A 22,910-nucleotide genomic window follows, 5' to 3' on the forward strand; every position below is an offset into this window, starting at 1 on the left:
GGCCCCCATCACGGAACTCCTAGGAGTCCCAGGAGGGCGGGCTGAGCCCCGGATGTTACCGTTGGGCCTGCGCACCTGGCATGTGTGGAGTCGCCGGCGGCTGGGGCGGCGCCGGCGCGCGGTATGTCGGGCGCGGGGCTGGAGAAGCCGCAGCTGATCACGCACGTGCAGCAGTCGCTGAACTACACCGTGTTCGAGTGCAAATGGGTGCCGTGCAGCGCGCGCCTCCTCTGCCTCGGCAGCGTCCCGCGCGGCACCGGCGTCATCCAGCTCTACGAGCTGCAGAGCGGCCGCCTCAGCCTGCTGCGCGAGGTGAGAGGCCGGCCGGCGCGGGGCCCGCCACCGCCCCCGCGTGCTGCGGACACCCTGCCCTTTGGGGCGGTGGGGGGCTGCTCACACACCGACCCCCCCCCCCCCCATACACACCTCGTGGGGGCTGCAGGGAGCAGCCCCACGGTAACCGCTACACCTGCTCCCCGCGTCTCGGTCTTTGCTGTTCTCAGGCCCGTGGCTCTTATCGGCCCTTCTTTGTGCCCCGCCCCCGTGAGCGACTCTCTGTTCCTGTGGGGGCCAGCAGGCCCCGGGACAGTCCTGCCCCTCCGGTACCCGCAGCCCCGGCTCCGCGAGGGGTGGTTGCTATAGCAACGCTGGGGCCCACAGCCCCGGCTCCGCGAGGGGTGGTTGCTATAGCAGCAATGGGGCACGCGCCCGGCCTGCGTGGAGTCGGCTGCGGAGCACAAGCCTTGTGCCATCCCGGCCCCTGGCTGTGTGGAAGCACAAAGCTATCCTCTGACTTTTTAAAATGGCCCCACCATGCTGTCAGCACCTGGCTTCCAGTCTGTAAACGTGGATACTGGAAAACTGCAGAGAATGGACCCATTTTTCTCTCACATCTGACAAATAAAAGATGGAAAAGATCTGGTCAAACAGTTGAGTCCTTCTTGTTGCAGTCATCAATAAGGTACATGAATTTCACTTCATATGCTACGTTTTAATGGCACCTTTGGGGCTTTTCTACACTGGCACTTTACAGTGCTGCAATGTTCTCGCTCAGGGGTGTGAAAAAACACCCCCCGTGAGCCCTACAAGTTTCAGTGCTGTAAAGTGCACCAGCGCTGGGAGCTATTCCCTTTGTGGAAGTGGTTTTTTTTATAGCACTGGGAAAGCTCTCTCCTAGCGTTATGCAGTGACTACACAGCCACGTTAAAGCGCTGCCACGACCAGTGCTTTAATGTTGCTAGTGAAGACGTGCGCTCAGTCTCAAATGACCCCAAAGTCGTCTGGTAAGACATATGTAGCAGTGAAATGCAGTCACCACTGGAGTGAAGGGTGGCAATCAAATTGCACACAGGCCAACTTTTATTGACAAGGTAAAAAATGTAAACAATAAACTTTCAGGCCAACTTTATATATAAAAACTTTATTTATAAAAAAAGGACATAAACCCAATTACAAAAACTGAACTTTGAAGATCATCTTTAAAATGCATCTGCTTCAGTGACAGGTATTACATTGATATTTCCTAGAAACTGGCTAGCTTCATTTCTCACTTTGTGCTGCTGCCACAACAGCGTACAAGCTATATGCTAAAAGAAAAGGAGGACTTGTGGCACCTTAGAGACTAACCAGTTTATTTGAGCATAAGCTTTCGTGAGCTACAGCTCACTTCATCGGATGCATACTGTGGAAAGTGTAGAAGATCTTTTTATACACACAAAGAATTAAAAAATACCTTCCCCCACCCCACTCTCCTGCTGGTAATAGCTTATCTAAAGTGATCACTCTCCTTACAATGTGTATGATAATCAAGTTGGGCCATTTCCAGCACAAATCCAGATTTTCTCTCCACCCCCCCCCTCCACCCCCCCCCACACACACAAACCCACTCTCCTGTTGGTAATAGCTTATCTAAAGTGACCACTCTCCTTACAATGTGTATGATAATCAAGGTGGGCCATTTCCAGCACAAATCCAGGGTTTAACAAGAACGTCTGGGGGGGGGGGGGTGTAGGAAAAAACAAGGGGAAATAGGTTACCTTGCATAATGACTTAGCCACTCCCAGTCTCTATTCAAGCCTAAGTTAATTGTATCCAATTTGCAACTGAATTCCAATTCAGCAGTCTCTCGCTGGAGTCTGGATTTGAAGTTTTTTTGTTGTAATATCGCAACTTTCATGTCTGTAATCGTGTGACCAGAGAGATTGAAGTGTTCTCCGACTGGTTTTTGAATGTTATAATTCTTGACGTCTGATTTGTGTCCATTTATTCTTTTACGTAGAGACTGTCCAGTTTGACCAATGTACATGGCAGAGGGGCATTGCTGGCACATGATGGCATATATCACATTGGTGGATATGCAGGTGAATGAGCCTCTGATAGTGTGGCTGATTTTATTAGGCCCTGTGATTGTATCCCCTGAATAGATATGTGGGCACAGTTGGCAACGGGCTTTGTTGCAAGGATAGGTTCCAGGGTTAGTGGTTCTGTTGTGTGGTGTGTGGGTGCTGGTGAGTATTTGCTTCAGGTTGGGGGGCTGTCTGTAGGCAAGGACTGGCCTGTCTCCCAAGATTTGTGAGAGTGTTGGGTCATCCTTCAGGATAGGTTGTAGATCCTTAATAATGCGTTGGAGGGGTTTTAGGTGGGGGCTGAAGGTGATGGCTAGTGGCGTTTTGTTATTTTCTTTGTTAGGCCTGTCCTGTAGTAGGTGACTTCTGAGAACTCTTCTGGCTCTATCAATCTGTTTCTTCACTTCCGCAGGTGGGTATTGTAGTTGTAAGAATGCTTGATAGAGATCTTGTAGGTGTTTGTCTCTGTCTGAGGGGTTGGAGCAAATGCGGTTGTATCGCAGAGCTTGGCTGTAGACAATGGATCGTGTGGTGTGGGGTCAGGGTGAAAGCTGGAGGCATGAAGGTAGGAATAGCGATCAATAGGTTTCCGGTATAGGGCTGTGTTTATGTGACCATTGTTTTTTAGCACTGTAGTGTCCAGGAAGTGGATCTCTTATGTGGGCTGGACCAGGCTGAGGTTGAGGGTGGGATGGAAATTGTTGAAATGATGGTGGAATTCCTCAAGGGCTTCTTTTCCATGGGTCCAGATGATGAAGATGTCATCAATATAGCGCAAGTAGAGTAGGGGCGTTAGGGGACGAGAGCTGAGGAAGCGTTGTTCTAAGTCAGCCATAAAAATGTTGGCATACTGTGGGGCCATGCGGGTACCCATAACAGTGCCGCTGATTTGAAGGTATACATTGTCCCCAAATGTAAAATAGTTATGGGTAAGGACAAAGTCACAAAGTTCAGCCACCAAGTTAGCCGTGACATTATCGGGGACAGTGGTCTTGACGGCTTGTAGTCCATCTTTGCGTGGAATGTTGGTGTAGAGGGCTTCTACATCCATAGTGGCCAGGATGGTGTTATCAGGAAGACCACCGATGGATTGTAGTTTCCTCAGGAAGTCAGTGGTGTCTCGAAGGTAGCTGGGGGTGCTGGTAGCGTAGGGCCTGAGGTAACCTATTTCCCCTTGTTTTTTCCTCCCTCTCCCTCCCCCCCCCCCCCCGACGTTCTTGTTAAACCCTGGATTTGTGCTGGAAATGGCCCACCTTGATTATCATACACATTGTAAGGAGAGTGATCACTTTAGATAAGCTATTACCAACAGGAGAGTGGGTTTGTGTGTGTGGGGGGGAGAAAACCTGGATTTGTGCTGGAAATGGCCCACCTTGATTATCATATACATTGTAAGGAGAGTGATCACTTTAGATAAGCTATTACCAGCAGGAGAGTGAGGTGGGGGCAGGTATTTTTTAATTCTTTGTGTGTATAAAAAGATCTTCTACACTTTCCACAGTATGCATCTGATGAAGTGAGCTGTAGCTCACGAAAGCTTATGCTCAAATAAATTGGTTAGTCTCTAAGGTGCCACAAGTACTCCTTTTCTTTTTGCGAATACAGACTAACTCAGCTGTTACTCTGAAAGCTATATGCTGCATGCATTGTGGGAGGATGTGAAGAGAGGGTGAAGGAGTGGTTCTACTAAGGCTGTTTTAAAATAGGTTAAAAATTTAAAGATCCTAGCTGTGTTGTCTAGAGTTCTTTTCTCCCCTCCCCCCATTAAAAGTAATACATTAGAAATGTGAAAGGAACATTTAAATTTTTCTCCTTATCTTTTAAAAAGTTTAGTCTGACTTCTTACTGTTCAACTCAGGATGGCAAAAACCTTCTGTGTGTAACATATTTTTTTCCTGATTTGAAGCTAAATATTTTTGTTGTTGTTGTAATTAGAGCAGTACTTTCTTGCTTCAGTTGGGGATCTCAGGGATTTTAGCAGGCACCTTGCAATAATGCTGGCTGCTAATTTGTTTCCTAAAATCAGCTCAGGTAGCTTTTTCTGCTGTATGTATATATGAATGTGTTATCCAGTTTACTGTTCCTAATCGAGTTTTTACAAATCAGACAGTACTTTATTTGAATTTTAGAGCAGGATGTGCTCTCAAAATACTCCTCCCTCATCCCCAGACTATAATATGCATCCTCCAGCCTAGTACTCCTTGACCTTAAATGCTTCTCACTAACTAGCTGAGGTTCCTCTAGCTGGATCCTCTACCTGGTTTCTTTTCTGTTCATCAGTTGTGTGGGTGAGGGGGAAATGCCACCTCTCCTCTAAATCAATTTCTGTCCATTACTATCTCACAATTATGCACATATCCCCAAAACCCTTATCCTGGCTGTTACTGGGACACACCCAAATTTATCTGCACCTTCTTAAAAGGGATTGTGGTGGCTGGACATCATTAGGTTTCAACAGCCTCCTGTTGTGGAGGTGTAGCCTAGTTACACTGTTGCCAGGTCTCACGTTGGGAGGGTTTAAAGCTCCAGCTTCTGGATTCATGTAATTGTGGGAATCTCATCTTCAATTTAAAACCAAAAATAGTTCCTAGCTCTCTTGGCTGTGAAGAAAAGTTTGAGAATGTGACCCTGAGTGCTTAAAACCCAGAGGGCAAATAAAAAGAACTTCAGTTTTATTTTTTAAATCTCATCTTTTTGGGAGTCTAATTCATGATTTTTGATGTTCCATTGAGCTTTAATAATCTTTTTGCATCTGTTTATTAGTTACACTTGAAAATGATATCTTTTCAAGTAAAATTCTCAAAACTTACTGTTTGTTTTAAATGAATGCCAAAATTCTCCTTCTTAAGGTCCAGCGTTTGGCCGTATAACTAAAGATTTTCATGAGTCCTCTCCGCGTTGAGTGCTTGTAGGTATTCAGTTAGTAGCTACGTGTAAAGAATGTATGCAACGTTGTTGACACTAGTTATACAAGGTTTCATCAATTTTAGGCACCATGATGGATTTTTAGGTGCACAGACTGCTTACGTAGAGCAGTTGTTTTTTAAATTGAAGTAACCTTTGAGGATTTACTAATCTGCAGTAACAATAGTGCCTCAGTTGTATAAAGAGAGTTTAAGATCTACAGGGATAATAGTACATAAACTTTCTCAAGTTATAGGGTTCTGTAGGGATGCAACATAGAAGGCACACAAACAGTGTTGCTCCAGACTAATAGAAAGAATGGTTTAATTATCTCGTATGTTGATGCTAGCAGATCTCTGAGAAGAGCTAAAATTTCCTCTGCTTTATATTTGCAAATCAGTAGAGACAACAGCCTTTGAGTATCATTAGTGAGACGGGTAAAGGGAAGGAGAATGAGTGATTATTTTCTTAAAAGCTCGTTACAATCAAATCGACATTATGTAGTGATATGAAATTTTAAAATCATAGAATAAGCTAAAATGTGGTATACCTTTGCCACAGAATATTTCGTTTGCATTTCATACTGAATATCTTATTGAAAGTTCACTGAAGCCTGCTAGTAGTGTGGCTTTCAAGCAGCTGCTTATCCATTGTGTGGTTTTGTTGAGATTTTTTAATATGCTAACAAAAATTTTACCCTTTTTAGATTGAAAAGGCCAAACCTATTAAATGTGGAACTTTTGGTGCTACATCTCTACAGCAGAGATATCTAGCTACTGGGGACTTTGGTGGAAACCTTAATATATGGTAAGAATACTAGCTCCTCTCAGGATACCCCTTACTGTACATGATATACTTGAACTCACAATTCAGGCCTATTGTATTTGCCCTGTTTTTGTGTGTTTATCTGTATTATAGTTGTGCCTAGGGACCCCAGTCATGGATCAGATTCCCTTGAGTGGTAAGCACTGCATACACACTCAAACAGAGACAGTCTCTTCCTGAAGAATTTACATCCTAAGTAAAACTATTGAACAAAATTAAGACAAAACAACATATTGTTGATTCATTTAAATCTTCTAGCTCCAGGTAGCAGAAAGCTGTTCCTATTCCTAAAGGTTCCTCATGTGGAAAAGAGGCTTTTGGGTAAAAAATAACAGCCATATGTGTTCTGGCAGTTTCTAAAATGAGGTTTATTTTCAACATTCAATTTACAGTTCAGATTATGAACACGTTTTTCTTAATGCTTTGGCTATTGTTACTAACAGCCGGATTCAGAGAACATGTTCAGATTAATACAAGTAGGTAAATTTTTTGAAAATATAAAAGGAAACCTTTACAGACTTTCAAAATAGATTTTAATTATCTGATACAATTTATTAGCATTCCACCAAGAGACTAGTGAAAGGTTCCATTTCACTGGAATATTAAGAATGGTATTGATAGAGGGTGACTGTTAGTTTGTATGGTTGCTCTTTAAATGACAAGGAATTGAGGAGAGACAAAGCAGAATTGGAAAATTAGAAGAAAAGTAAGAACCTGGGAGGATTCCAAATAGAAGACCAGTATTAAAGCAGAAATGATGGACTTTCCTTTAAAGATGAAGATCTTCAGGCAGAGAATTGGTTAAAATGGATCCAAAGGTCATCTTAAATCCTCACTGAAAATACAGTTAGATACAACATTTTGACCCTGAGTCCATCCTAATAAACAATATTAAAAGTTTGTAATGTGAGGATTCTAATTTTTTGGAGTTGTCCTAGATTAAAATACTATTCTAAAATTTGTATACCAAATATAAATTTGGGTAGTATGATGTCATGCAACTTGTAGGACATTGAGGAGTTTAACGTAGAAAAATGAATTGAATAGTAAAGCAGATATCCTCAATAGTATTACCTGGCTCTTCGTGTTTGTGGGTAGATCGAGATCTGTATGCACTGTTCCCTTTAACCTGTTTTGTTGTAAGCTTCCAGCTGCTTGGCTTCAACATGCTTTTTCATAAATGACATTCAGTACCTAGGTGTAGCATTTTCTCATTGAAATTTCTACTTCACAGAACTTAACCAGCTTTAGTTGCATTCTGATCCCTAATTCAGGGAAATTATTTTTCTTACTCATTCTGACCAGTGATTTGTGCAATACTGACTGAGACTAGCTGATTTTAAATGATTGACTGACTAGTTAAGGCACATAGCTGCCAGGGCAGATTCATTTGCATGGTAAGAGTGAATAGTCAGATGAATAGTCGAGATCCATACATTTTTTTGGAGTTAATAGAGCAATTCTGAACAGCCTCAAAAGTAGATGAAATCATACACGAGTGGGGAAACAGTTTCACCCTTTTCCATTTTAGACCTTTCTAGAAGAAAGCCTTATGGTTGTAACTTTGCTGTTTTGTTCTCAGTGCAAGTCTGAGCCATCATGTTGCATTTGTAGCCTGCATTCGGATACAGCGTTCTCTCCGTTTTGTACAGTAAAGTAGAGCACCATGGAACACATATACAATATACTGTCTGTTCTTTTCTGTTGTCTAGGAACCTGGAAGCTCCAGAGATTCCAGTGTACTCTGTGAAGGGTCATAAAGAAATCATAAATAGTATAGATGGCGTAGGTGGCTTAGGGATTGGAGAAGGAGCACCAGAAATTGTGACAGGGAGCCGAGATGGTGAGTTAGCAAGCCTTAAAGTTCCTTTAATCTTTGCCAAGAAAATACTATTTACAAGATTTGATTGGAGTTTGAGCCCAGTCTGCATTGACTTTACAATGAAACTTTAAAAACTGGCCTAATAGGATAAAATACATTTTAGCCAGCTCATGTGGGGCCTAGAAGGAATTGGTTAGCAGCAGCTTATCCAGTTGGGCACATCCAGTGCCTTAATTTACCTTCTTCCATGTCAATCATAGTGCCACATCACTGATGCTTTTGAACTAACTCTCCCCTCCTAGGGTCTGGTTTATCAACATAAATAACAATTCAGCTCAAAGCAAGTCTTCTAGCTCACTCTCCAAGACTTCACAGTCCTTTCAAGCACTCCCCAGATTCAAACAGTTTCTTTTCCCTGATGGTGCAGGGCCAGTGAATGGGCTTCCTCCTACACTCTGCTTGACTGTTACTCTACATCCAAGGCCTCCAGTCTGGCCTTTCTTACAGACCCTCCTAACTGAGGTTCCCTTGCCAAGCAAGCTTAGCCTCCTACAGGGGTCTCTCTCTTTACTAAGTGACTGAGCCACAGGTGTTTCCTCTAATATAGCCATGTCGGAGGACTTACTTTAGCTTGGCTTGTCCTTCCTACAAGTCCCAGAATGCCACTTCTGAAAGCAGCCAAGCCTTGGAACAAGGCTGGCTGACTCAGGGTCACAACTGCCCTTAAAGGGGGATAGGTGCCCTATTTTACACATTCTCATGCCTTTTTGTGTTCATGTATAAGGTGGAATGTTTTAAAGCCATTTGCAACTTTTTTTAAGCAGCTGCTGATAGCTATAACGGAGGCAGCTTCTGTATCTATGGGTGGCTCCTGTGACTGCTGCTGTTAGCCCTATGGCATATTGAAAATTACCCAATGAAAATTGCCCAACTGATCTTTTTGTTTTGAAACAATCATGGTTTTTAAAACCAATGCAATTAAATGTGGAGGTGGGGAGGAGATGGCAGTTTACACTTGAGTGCCAGTGGGAAAACTGGTTTGTTGATTGCCAGAGTTATTGATTGCTCCAATCCATTACCACACCTTGGCAGTTATTTTTCTTAGCCTAGTGAATTTGGCAATGACGAGGTGGGTCTCTTCAACTGCGGGAATCTCTGGCTGCCATCTGATATGGTTACAATTATATTGCAATGAGATGTATATGCTGTTTGTTCTATTTTGAGTCCGACAGGGGACAAAGTTTTCACTTCATTTAGAGGCTGTAGCCCCCCCCCTCTCCAAAAAAAAAAAAAATCAACATAACAGAGGGTGGAAAGGAATGAATATGAAACAAGGTAAATACAAATTATGGCAAATGAGCTGTGGAAACTGTACCACTTCCTTGGAATGAAGATAGGGTTAGGGAGAAGGCTAGAACTTAAAGCAAACTGTAGACAATTCTGTTTAGCAATGTGAATCATACTATTACTTAGTTGAAATTGGATAGGCTGTGTGTCAGTGAACTTTTCAAGTATTGAAACAAACTTTCCTCATTTCTGCTCTGTTTTTCTTTCCATAAATGCAATCAGCTTTGTTAGAGATCAGACATGCAAATGTTTGGAATGTCTTCCCTAAAGCAAGTTGGATAGTGGAGAATGCATACAATATGCTACTGTATCAGTAATCTAAAATTCAGTATAATTATTATTACAGGAACTGTGAAAGTGTGGGACCCAAGACAAAAAGATACACCTGTTGCTAATATGGAACCAGTACAAGGCGAGAGCAAGAGAGACTGCTGGACAGTAGCATTTGGTAAATTGATAAGCTTTTCAGTTTTAGTCTGTAACTTGCAAGCAGCTATCCATCTCGTCTGCCACTGGAAGCAGGGAGGCGATAATCAAGACAATCAAAACAAACAAATCGTGACTATTTCTGTTAAACTTTCTAAGTCAAGAAATGTGGTAATGTCCAACTTAAACTACTTTCTGTACTTTTTAACCCATGCCATTCTTGCAGTGCCTTTTGGTTATGGAAAATGGCCAATTACTGCTTTTCCTTCCTCTCATATGGCTCTTCTGTGTTCAGCTGTGTATGGGGGAAATAAACTGGGATTTACACTGAAGATATTTACAAAAAGAAAAGGAGTACTTGTGGCACCTAAGAGACTAACAAATTTATCTGAGCATAAGCTTTCGTGAGCTACAGCTCACTTCATCGGATGCATTCAGTTGCATCCGATGAAGTGAGCTGTAGCTCAAGAAAGCTTATGCTCAGATAAATTTGTTAGTCTCTTAGGTGCCACAAGTACTCCTTTTCTTTTTGCATATACAGACTAACACGGCTGCTACTCTGAAACCTGAAGATATTTAGTGCATCTTTCCCTTTAGTTGTGCATTTTCATTCAGAAATAATCTGATCCTTCTGCCTTTCCTGATGTGAATAATCTTCACACATGCAAATAGTCCTGTTGACTTCAATGGGATAACATGCATAAGTAAAGATTATATAAGTACCTTAGTACCTCCATACAGTAATTAAGTTTTGTATGGAGATCGCGCCATAGCAGATGCTGCTTTTCACTGCTCTCCTGTTAGTTAACTTTTGCTTACTATGTAGCTTTGTTGTTCATTGCCTTTTTGCAAAAAGGCATTCCCAAAACTGTCAAAGACAAGTCTTGCAACATACTCTGAAAGCAATCAGATTTCGACTTAATTTACAGAAAGACCTAAGTCTATTCCACAGACAATGGCCTCCTGCAGTGAAGAGCTTATCTCTGACTCTGGAAAGGTTAATCCCGGTACTTGTAGCTGCATTGTCCTGGAAGAATTTAGCTGACTCAGTGGATTGAGAGCCCTTCTCTGATGTAGCACAGTTCCAACGTAAGTGCCTTAAATATTAAGAACAGAGACTTGAACTGGGAGCTAATGAACTGAGCAGAGTATCAGTCTGTGTTTTCAGCATTTTTCTTGCTAAGGAGACCAGTTTCTGTGTGCTGTACAAGCTGGTATTTTTGGTTTCCTCCATCATTAGCTAGAGATTCAGTGGGTTAAATTGATCAGTTTAGTGATAAATGCTTGGATTACTGCCACTAAATCCATAGTAAAAGCTGTACTTTTCTGGTAAAGTAATGGAAGGCATTGGTTATCACTGTTGCTATCTAAGTGTTCAGAATTAGTGATGACTCCACTAAGGTCTTGTCTACACGTACAGTACTGCTGTGCCTCTGTAACACTTAGTGAAGACACTATCTATGCCAATGGGAGAGCTTCTCTGTTTGGTGTAGGTACTCCACCTCCCCAAGAGTTAGCAGCTATGTTAACGAGAGAAGACCTTCCGTCGAGATATAGCTGTCTACACCGGGTGTTGGGTCGGTATAACTGCGTCGCTTAGGGATGTGGATTTTCCATACTCCTTAGTGATGTACTTGTATCGACAAAAGCTGGCAGTGTAAACCAGGGCTAAGACCCAGAGACTATGTACTACCTTGACAAGTGATGTGCAGAGCCTTCACTAGCTTCTCGTTATTTCCCTTTCCCTTCAGCATTGCTTAAATCTTGCCTGAGTGCAATCTGAGCCATCTGCTTGTCACCCTGTTGCTAATTTCTTTCAGACAGTGATGCATGGGTGATCGTGTCAGCTGAGAAGGTGTTACAGAGCTTGGTGTCATCAATATATTTTTGGCAACAGCTCCCATATCTCTCAGATCCTTTCCAAGAGTTCTACAGATACTGAAGATGAGGGAGACAGTTTTGATTTCTGTGGAACTCCACATGTGAGGACTCTTGGAGATGAGCTGCTTTCTGTCATTATTTCTTGGGCATTGTTAGAGAGAAATGATTTATAATAGTATTGCACCATCCCCTACAGCTAGGTCTTGCAAGCAGCTCAGCAGGGCTCTATGATGGAATGTGCTGAAGACTGCAGAGAGAAGGTCTACTAAAGCTGTCTCTGTGCCATGGTGTACTGCAAAGCCTGTGTATGGTTCAGAGTATAGTCACATGCCAGATGCTTTTGGATTGCTTATGTGAATAGGAATATCAGGATCAGGCACGTCATCTACTGTTTAGAGAATATTGTATTTTTAAATTGCATGAATTAAATATATTAGAATATTTTCTGAAAATTCATCATATTATATAGGAACAGAGAGAAGTTGTCTATAGTTTTCCAGGCACCAACATCTATTTGAATTGCTATGCAGAAATTGGTTATTAGACCCAGGAACATATATTGATAAGCAGACACAACCATTTCTGGAGGGGATGCATACATATATGAGGTGGTGTATGCAATTTAGGCAGGAATCAGGGGGATGATCAGTAGGGTACTTTTGTTTTAAAGGGTAGAACTAGCTATTTTGAAGACTACTTGAAAATCAGATCCTTCACCTAACACACTAATTACAAACGTTCCAATGACTTTTTTTTCCTGGTACAAATGCAGGTTAAAATTGCAGACTTTAATTCATGACTGTTTTACAGTGTGGTGGGGATAATTTTTTATACATCTAAATAGTTGTCTCTTTATTTCCAGGCAATGCCTACAATCAAGAGGAGCGTGTTGTGTGTGCTGGCTATGACAATGGTGACATTAAATTATTTGACCTAAAAAACATGTCATTGCGATGGGAGACCAACATTAAGAACGGGGTAATGTGTCATAAAGGCATATTTTAATTTAAATTTGTTTGTAATGTGGAAGAATTAAAGGGTCACTGTATCTATATGAAACCTACTCAGATTCTCACTAGGATAAAATCTACAGAGGATTTTTTCTCCATTGGGCCAACAAAACCTAGTTCATGGGTTCTTAGGTTGGGGATCATTCTTATCTTTATGACTAGATGGACAGGGTCCTGAAACTTATTTATTTTGTAACTTGGGTTCGCAGTAGGGAAGAGGTTGAGAACCATTGTCCTATATTATTTGTTTTCAGAGTATGCTGTAAGTCCTATCAATTTATGCAGGTATTTTGAGAACATGCTGTTTGAGTAGGTTCAGGTGTTTTTAGATGATCTTGTTGAATTTGGTTGTGTCTTAAGTCAGTTGCATTCTTATTACCATTGTAAATGTACCTAGAGATTATGATGGCCCATATTTTACAAATCTAAAATAAATGCTTCTTCAGTGATAAGCTGAATTTCAGAGTGAATATGTGTGTGTTTTATTTCCAGGTTTGCAGTGTGGAATTTGACAGAAAAGATATAAATATGAATAAATTAGTGGCCACATCGCTCGAAGGAAAGTTTCATGTTTTTGATATGAGAACTCAGCATCCAACTAAAGGTTTTGCTTCCATTTCAGAGAAGGTACGGTATAAGGGAAGGCTCTTCTTGTTAAGGGAGAAATTTCATACTTACTCTTCCAAAGCTGCTCTGGAAACATTGCAAGCTTAACGTTATTACGTAGGAGGTGTGAAGCTGGGCAGATTGAATGTTCATTGGCAGTCATATGATGTGATGAGCATCCCATCATCCAACTGACTTCAGTGGGATTTGTGAGTGCTTGTTAGCATCTAACCTTAACTTCAAAAAACATGAATCAACCATATGAAAGGTAACATACATCATTTCAAGATGTGGAAAGTGGAGCAGGCTGCTTGTTCTGTATGCTGCTGTGTGGGAGACTCCGGCTCAGCTTCTGCTCATGATCTACTCACTGAGGAGGAGGGAGTGTTGTCATTCAGAGGAGTTTCCTTTTTGTCCATTTAAGGCCAGGGTTTTTGCGGGTGGACTTGGCCAGAAGGACGCTCACCACAATATGAGACATTGAGAAGGATGTACAAGCAGAGAAACGAGATATATGGAGTATGTCCACTGCTTGTAGGCCAGGGGGACATATGTAAATATTGAGTTCTTTCTAGATGTGATAGCCTAGCCTAGCACACCACTTATTAGCTATCAGAGAGTCTTTTCCAGTGCTTTAATATTCTTATTTATTGGTTTAATAAGTAGATGTGTACCTTGGAAGTGTAATGTAAAGTGATTGCAATCTAAAATGATGGGACTTGAATCTTAATTGTATCCCAAGTATAAAGCCTGGGAGTGGATGGGTCATTACACAAAGTAAAACTATTTCCCCGTGCTTATTTATCCCCCTCTTACTGTTACTCTCATCTTCTTGTCAACTGTTGGAAATGGGCCATCCTGATTATCACTATAAAAGATTTTTTTTCTCCTGCTGATAATAGCTCATCTTAGTTGATCACCCTCATTATAGTGTGTATGGCAACACCCATTTTTTCATGTTGTGTGTGTGTGTGTGTGTGTACACACACATCTATCTTCCTACTGTATTTTCCACTGCATGCATCCAATGAAGTGGGTTTTAGCGCATGAAAGCTTATGCTCAAATAAATGTATTAGTCTCGAAGGTGCCACAAGTACTCCTTGCTCTTTTTGAAGATAAACTGAGTTATTCTGAGTCTACTGCAATGGTTTTTCTCAGAAAGCTTCATTCTGGAAACCACCAAGGGCCCACAGATAATCAAGCACTTTTTGACTGGGGATACAGGGAGTGGAGGTAGGTCCAGAGAGAAGATTTTCTATACAGGTGTCTACAGAATGCAAAAGATGGAGAATCTTTGCCCTAGTGACCTCTCCCCGCTTCTCCCAATGTCTCTTACCCACCATGTTATTTGGTGCAGGTCCTGTATGAGTAGCGGTCTGACGATGAGTAAAATTCACTGGCAAGAGCCAGGCACTTTAACGATAAAATTACTAATGTGACTGTTTAAATAAGTAATAAGTCAATGTCAGTATATTTAATTTGCTTTTTTTTGACATCATTGAAGCTTGTAATAGATTAAACGTATTAATGAGAGTACTAGTTTCACCATTTAACACTTAAAAATATTAATTTAGTTTGTGTTCATGGCAATCAAAACATTAAAATGAAAATCCTATCATAATTCGTGTTAAACAGTTCCTTTTGGGATATATGCAGAAACTTGCTTACTAGCAGAGATCTATAATTGTCTGAAGCCTTTTTTGGTTTGTTCTGATTCTTGCTACATGCCCTGCTTACATGATTTAGATTTGAATTTTATATTTACTCATTTTTTCATGGCTTTTGTAATATGTTCGATAGCAAATTCTGGTAATTGTTGAAGAGAGTCATAGGTTAGCATTAATAATTATCTTTATAATGACTACTTCATATCTGAGTATGGAAATCCAGTAGTTACATGATTCTTGTTCCTGATTATGGCCTTGCAAGCACGTATGCACATGTTTAACTTTACTTACCTTACTAGTCCTACTGAAGGTGAATACTCCCTTGAAAACTACTAATATGCTTAAAGTTACTGTAATCACTCAGATATATTTATCAGGGCTTAAGTCCTTACTTACGAGACTAATCTGTAACTAATTTTTGTCTAACTCTGGTATTTATTAGGCTCACAAATCCACCATGTGGCAAGTTCGGCACCTGCCACAGAACAGGGATATCTTTATGACTAGTGGAGGAGCTGGGAGCCTTCATCTCTGGAAATAGTAAGTGTTCACTATCCACTCTAAATTAGGTGAAAAAATAACAAAACTACCATGTGTTGTAAAAAGTCTTCCTGGAAAATGTGTATGGGGCCCATATTCAAACCAAAGATGTATTTAAATTCATTAAATTACAAACAATAGGTAGTTTCTCACACCATGGCAGGACTTCATAATAGAGACTGAAAAAGTCCCTACTGTAACTTGATTGGCATTGTGGGTTTACAGCAAGGATGAATTTGGCCCTTGATCTTTAACCTAATATAATCAAGATCTAAATTATATTGTCAGTTAATGAGATGTTAAATTGAATAATAGATTTCTTAAAGTTCTTGTTGTGGCAGGTATTGCTGAGAAGTGTATAAAAAGGCTTTGGACTTAAATTATTTAATAACGCTTAGCATTTTATGTATTAGAAGCTCTGTGCAAACATAAGTTAGTCATCATAGCAACTCCATGAGGTAGGTTAATATTATCCTTATAAGCTGCAAAGAGTCCTGTGGCACCTTATAGACTAACAGACGTATTGGAGTATAAGCTTTCATGGGTATGCTCCAATACGTCTGTTAGTCTATAAGGTGCCACCGGACTCTTTGCCGCTTTTACAGATCCAGACTAACACGGCTACCCTGCTGATACTATTATCCTTACAGTTATATATAGAAAGCTGAGACACAAAAGTTAAGTCACTTGCCCAAGGGTAAAAACTAAACAGCTAGCAAGTAACAAAGGGTATGTTAGAATTTGGGTGCTCCTGTCTCACTGCTTCATGCTCAGTTCACTAGACAATGCTGCTTTTCACATTTAGGATCTAATCCTGAGAGTCAAAGGGAGTTCGTTGAGGATCCCTAGTCAGTTCTTCTGTGCAGAATAAGCTGGATACAGAGGACTGTACTTGGGGTGTATATTCCCTACATGGCACAGAGCACTGCTCTGCAGTAACACTTCACATGCTAACAAGAAGTGGGCAGAGCCAATGGATCCTTCAGTTTCATCCCCTGGCCACCGTCTCTTACTCCTGTGTGTGGACTTTGTAAGCACCAATGGAGCCTACTTCAAATGGAGTGGCTCCATAGCCTAGAAGTGAGAGATGCCTGGCTTGGTTACTGGGGCTTGGATGTTGGGGTCTGAATTTGTTCCTTAATGCAGGGTTCAAATGCTGCTGATGGCCTTGTATGGATTCCCTGAACTGGGATGAATTTCATCATGTGGCATTTTATCCCTTATTCACTTAAATTGACTTAGCTGGATTAACTATGATTCAGTATATTTAGCACAGATCTTTTCAGTGTCTCTAGGAAACCTGAGACACCTTCTAATTGGACTTGTGAAAAACAAACAAATGTGTGTTTGTGGGTGGGTATTTCTTGTAGTGTTTGTTTATGGTACATATTCTAAAACCATGCTTGTTTGGTTTTGTTTTATTTCTTATTGGCAGTGAGTACCCTGCTCAGCGCTCAAAGAAGGATTCTGAAGGAGTTGAGATGGGGGTTGCAGGTTCAGTCAGTCTCTTACAGAATGTGACTTTGTCAACACAGCCCATTTCTAGCCTTGATTGGAGCCCTGACAAAAAGGGTCTGTGTGTCTGCAGTGCTTTTGACCAGACTGTGAGGGTACTGATCGTGACGAAGCTCAGCAAAATTTGACAAAAAACTGATTTTCAGGAGGAAAGCGACATAGTCTGAGGGGTGTATATAAAAGAGACTTTCTTATTTATAACTTGAATGTCTCCTTTAACAAAGCTGGTTTAAAGAATTAAAAAACAGATCTTTCCATTGAAAGTTCAGATAAATTGAGGTACAGTTGTTTGACTACATACTATGCTGCTGTTGGAAAAGGTTGGCTAGGCTTAACTTTTTTTACCTTCTAATGTAAATTTACCTTTAAAATGAAATGTGCCTTCTGCTTAGTGTGTTTAAAATGTCTGCAAGTTCAGATGTTACTTTAAACTGTTTCTTCTCAAGGTAATTGCTTTTTTCCCTTCAGTAGCACTAATCCGTTCGCTCTTGTTAAATTGTTTGCTTTCTATGTTTTTTATCATATATTTTTCCATTCTTAGTTATTAGGGAAACTAACCTATGATCCATCCTAGAAAATACATTGAAGGGACAGTGAATTTCTCTGGCCTGACTTATGTTCTTCTGTTCATTTTTAATTAATTTGTTACACCGTATCCTACAATAAAAACGTGTCCTGTGTTATTGTAATGTGAAGTATATTACCCAAGAAACAGAGATGTGTGGGAAGAATACATTTAATTAGGTTTGCAAAAAAGGAAACAGTTTGTAGCAAGAAGCTGGGTTTGCTGCAGAATGATGTATTTCTTCCTGGTTTCTTCATTTTTGTTGTTTCCACCTTTAAAAGCTTTGTACAGCAGCCAAAATAGAGGGATTTTTTAATCAAATTAACCATAATATCCATAAAATCAATTTTTTAAAAAAGAAAAAGAAAAAAGAAAATAGAAATCTAGTCAAAATCCCAAAAAAAGAATTAAGAAGTTTCAGGTACTATATCTTCTCTGAGTCTCTGCAAATGTTTCCTTATTTTTTAAGTGTTTTTCTCCCCTTTGTAGTTGTGTGAAAGCATAAAATACTAGGTGAAACTGGCTGTGCAGGGGAAACAGAGAAACATGAATATACACAATGCAGGCAAATTCAGAGTGAAAAAACTGGGAATAAGACAAATATGTATGTGTGTGCTTGTATAGTAGTGCTTTAGATGTTACTAATTACAGCAAGTACAACACTTTCACAGAAGTGGGAGGTATAGTTGGTGTCCTTTTTAATCTAAACTTTCAAAAAACAAGATGTTTTGTCAGTGAACTGCTCCCTGTCTTCTCATTACTTGGAAATGTGCAGCAGTAATAAATTTGAGCCACTTGTGATTTCATGTAAGTTTGCACTTCTAGTGGATCCCAATGGTCACAGCTTACTACGGAAGATGGAGCTGTGTCAGTGTAATTCTCCTGTAAGACCCAAGGTTCCAGTTTACTATAAAACGAACCCGGCATCTGGTGAGATTTACATTTGCAAATTGGCCATAGAAGTTATAGGTGGAGCTGGTATTGATGCTTATAGTTAAGGTTGCCCAACACTTCCCATTATTAGTCAGTTGCTTTGAACTTTGCCAAACTTAAACTATTTGGTCTTTAATTTTCCATGTCGGCTATTTGCTTCAATTTGTTTTGGAAAGCTTCAAGTAAAACCATTCAGCCATTTCTGAGAAAGCGATTAGAGAAAAAAAAAACTTTTTTGCTCATGTTAATAAAAAAAAATCTCATAGCTCTTCTGCCGAGAACCTCTGGGACCTCCTTGCTTTGGAGCAGGGATTTGAACTTCGACAAGGAGGTTACACTGGTGTCATGGATGTGCCTTTTGCTATGCTGAGTAGGACTTTCCCTGTATTTGCACCTTTCCTCAATGCGACTGCTTTCTCCTCCTCTTCGATGATGCTTAGATGTCAGAACGGAGGCCATTTAGAACACACGAGAGCCAGTCTCCCTGTCCTCTGTGCCTGGTGCCAGAGCAGCCCCTTCCTGTGGAATCTTAATTCAGTCCCCTTGTGTATATGCATAATGAAACCGTCTTTAATTACATGATCACACAGAATTATTGCCACAGGACCCTAGATATATTCAGTGTATAGGATGGATGGTGCTTTGGGAATGCCCCAGTGGGTCCCTGTCACTTTCTTCTTGCCCCATTCAGCTCTGATATGAGTGTCAGAGATACTCCCCTACCCACCGCAGGATGGAAGAGGAGCATAAATGAGCCCTGACTTCCTTGTTGAGCATTGGCTGCATGCTGCAGTAGCTCAGTGCCTCTTCTTTTTCCCTCTGATTAGTGTCAGGCTCAACCTAAGTTCTGCTCCCACTGCATAGCTGGTCCATAGGTGTGGCTGCAGGAGGAGGAGCTGCTGCTTCCAACTTCATAGGCTTATGTGCTGCCAGATCTCCAGTTGTAGGCTTGGGCCACAGCTCTTGGCTATTTCTGCCTTATGGTGACTGGTTTTTTGAATGGATTCTAAACACAATGCTGATAGCACTTCTCTAGTTCTTACTTGCAGAGAATCTCAAAGCACTTTGCAAAAAGGGAATCCTAGTCCTATGACGTAGGTAAATGTCCCCATTTTACAGAGAGAGAAGTTGAGGCGCAACCAAAGGCCAAAGCCTACCCCCAGGTCAGGTACTGAACCTCAGCAGCACTGAGGCAGTGTCAGAAAATAAAAACGTCTACGCTAGTAGAGATTTTTGACTGTGTTCCAAAGTTTGTGGATAACAGAACAGCATAGAGAGACTCTGTTCCTTCCATACATACCTTACCTGAGCTGACTTGTATCAGCCCAGGACTGTCACAACGAGAGCTCCATTATACATCCCCAGATCTCTTCTGTATTGCTTAAATAGTCCTGTACCAACTACAGTGTTCTTTTTCATTATGTAAATGTGTTTAGTGATGACAGTCTGCAAATACCACATAAGCCACGTGGATTCTCAAAACAAGACCTAGCATCAAGAATTGTATTGACATTCTGTTGGCCTGACTCCTCATCTAGTGTAAAGTCAATGGAGTTTCACTAGCGTGAGGGGAAACTCAGGCACTGTATATGGATTATGGACTAACCCTTTCTGAATGCTCTTAACATGTTTTAGATACTGTTTAAAAATGGAGAAATAATCCCTTCCTACCATATTTCAAAAAGTGTTATGACTTACTGGGTTTTGAATGTAAAGTTGACTCATTTTGGCAAGACAAAGCCAGGGTTTTTCCAATTTTATGCAATAACAATTTGCCTTATTTGTGAGTCATCCCTCTCACCCATGCGAAGACAGCCTGAGGGTTGGCTTGTGCAGCAAGGATGTACCATTTATTCTAAATGGGCTGGCAGAAAAAAATATCCTTTTACTTGTAAAGTGAGCACATTTGATCCAGAAGCCATTGAGAGACAGTAATCACAGAACGGCCTGAGCTATTTTTACTAGCGCAGATCCAGGAGGCATAGATCTCTCCCCTGGCCTGGCACAGCATTTCATTGTGACCTTGGCCAACAAAGGCACAAATTCTCAAACAGCCTTTACTTTTTGGTTGCCCCTGTTTTTGGTGCCCAATGTTAGATCCCAACATTTGATTTTTCACAATACAAAGTGCTGACAACTCCAGATCATTAGGAGCTGCACATTTTCAACTCCTCTGAAAAATCAGACTCTAGGTGTCTAAAATTGGACTCCTACAGTCAAGGCACCACAGGTTACAGATCACTTTTTAAAATGTGTCCATAACCTCCTCGTGCCTCAGTTCCTTCTTCTGGGCATAATGCTGCCTACCTAGCAGCAGTGTTATGAGGCTAAATTCATTAGTGTTTGTAAATCACTTTAAGGTGCTCTGAGGGAAGGTGCTATAAAAGTTGCAATATGTTATACTATAACTAATGTAACACCCTAAATGTGACTCCAACCAAAAGGAAAGGAGTAATCCAAATGTATTTGGTGCTCTGATGCTTAGCAAATACAGCCTGTATTTTGTAAATCATAATATGTTTGCATTAGTACAGAAATTCAGGAGAGCTTCTTTGGGTTCAAAAGCATTATGGATATATTTTGTGTGTGTCAGTGCGTGTCACAGGATGACTAATGAGATTAATAGCAGAGTAAATATATTTGATAGTTGTAAATGATGAAGCAGTTTACCTGGAACTATAACAGAATTTTAATTCTCGTAGGGCAGCTGCAGGTTTTACTCATGCAAATCCTTTCCTCCTTAAGGAGAATTCATTTGTGACTACAGTTAGAAAGCATACTGCCTGTGTGGTGGTTACTGCTGAAGACCCTGGACAGCCCTGTCCCCTGGTGGAGACGCATGTGCACTGCAGGTATTTATGCCAGATGGTTATTTTAGCAGCAGTCATAAAGGATGGACGTATTCACAGACTATTATTTCCAAGTTTGAGTCAAGAATTTAAAAGTTCAGTAGAAATCAAGGGCAGAGGAGGGGTGTGACTGTATATATAAAATGTGCAGTTTTAACCTTTTGTGTGCCACCAGGGTAGGTCCAATGATTTCACTCTAGTTATAGTGTAGCACAGTGGTTTTCAACTGTTTTTCATTTGTGGGCCCCTACAAAAATTGGAATGGAGGTACGGACCTCTTTGAAAATTCAACCTGTGGCCCATGGACCCTACCATAGAAGTCTTAGACTAAAAACCGACTGAACAGAATTCAACTATAAACATTGCACGTGCTCGGCAGGGCATTTGATGCAACATAAGAAAGGGTGCTAAACTATGGACTTCTATGGTAAACTTCTGGGTTTTGACCTTTAGATGGGTCTGATTTTGATCAGAAAAATGAAATACCTTTTCTGGGATCTGAAACTTTATTTTCATAGTCACCTTTTGTGGACCCCTTAGACATAGTCTGTGGACCCCAGGTTGAAAGCCACTGGCGTTGCACATAGTGCAGTGGTGGGCAACCTGTGGCCCGCGGACCGCACGCGGCCGTCAGGGTAATCTACTGGTGGACCGCGAGACAGTTTGTTTACACTGACCATCTGCAGGCACAGCCACCTGCAGGTCCCAGTGGCCACAGTTCGCCATTCCCGGCCAATGGGAGCTGTGGGAAGCAGCACGGGCTGCAAGGACATGCTGGCCGATGCTTCCTGCAGAACCCATTGGCTGGGAACGGCGAACTGCGGCCACTGGGAGCTGCGGGCAGCTCTGCCTGCAGATAGTCAGTGTAAACAAACTGTCTCGTGGCCCTCCAGCAGATTACCCTGACAGGCCGCAGATTGCCCACAACTGACATGGTGGATACATATAGTCATGTAAGTGCTCCTTCAAAGTATCCAGACTATATATCAGGGAGAAAGTAAAGGCTAATGAGAGCAAACTGTCTTCCTAAGGTTTGAACGATTTTCATGCAAGGATAATATTAGGCGTTTGATGTCTCTTAGACCCAAATAATCTCCTCCACGTGCACAAGTAGTATGACGCTGAAGAGCACATGCCCTTAAATCATTTTAGATGGGGACTTCCTTCTACTTGTAAATCCTGGATGCAGCCCTGCTGTTGAAGGTGAGAGCATGGAGATTAAAAGAACAAGCTACTCTGATTCTAAAATCTGCTATTAGAGATATTAATGCTCATAACATTTGATCATAAGTGAAATGTAATATAATAATTGAAAAAGTAACAGAGGAGTTTGCCTCTGTCATTAACCTGTGGAAATTGGATCTATTTCTAATGTGAAATGCTTTGCATCAATTAGGCACATTGTGAAACGGCACAGAGCAGAGATACATGGAAAAATAAATAAGGCGAGTTACAATGAGCTGGTTTATTTTTCTGCTGGACTAGCTGTCGGTCGTGTGATCATATGTGTCCCCCTGCATTAAAGACAAAACTTTATCAACAATATAAACAACTGTAGGCAAAGCCTCTTGTGAATTCAGGTTATTACAGTCATGATTAGAGCAAGAGCTGGTACATTTTAACATCTGCAGCTGAGCCCTAGACTCTTCCATAAACCTCCTGGGCTTCATGGGG

The 22,910-nt window shown here is 41.2% G+C and overlaps 1 protein-coding gene across 4 annotated transcripts; it reads left to right on the top strand.

Annotated features, from left to right (window-relative positions):
- The first annotated feature begins 123 nt into the window (after positions 1–123).
- DNAAF10 (dynein axonemal assembly factor 10) lies at positions 124–22,693 on the top strand. 4 transcript variants are annotated; one of them, XR_006289934.1, is made up of 9 exons: positions 124–312; positions 5,956–6,056; positions 7,787–7,917; positions 9,590–9,691; positions 12,413–12,528; positions 13,053–13,187; positions 15,277–15,374; positions 21,133–21,239; positions 22,268–22,693. XR_006289934.1 is itself a non-coding variant. In XM_043543943.1 (8 exons), coding segments are annotated over exons 1-8 (873 nt in total). In that variant the 3' UTR covers positions 21,134–22,693. The 4 variants fall into 4 exon arrangements, 2 of the variants coding, with proteins under 2 accessions (XP_043399878.1, XP_037751951.1); XR_006289935.1 differs by having other exon boundaries at positions 22,319–22,693; XM_043543943.1 differs by having other exon boundaries at positions 21,133–22,693.
- The last annotated feature ends 217 nt before the right edge of the window (positions 22,694–22,910 follow it).

Source organism: Chelonia mydas, chromosome 3 (genome assembly GCF_015237465.2).
Source record: "Chelonia mydas isolate rCheMyd1 chromosome 3, rCheMyd1.pri.v2, whole genome shotgun sequence".
Lineage (NCBI taxonomy): Eukaryota > Metazoa > Chordata > Testudines > Cheloniidae > Chelonia > Chelonia mydas.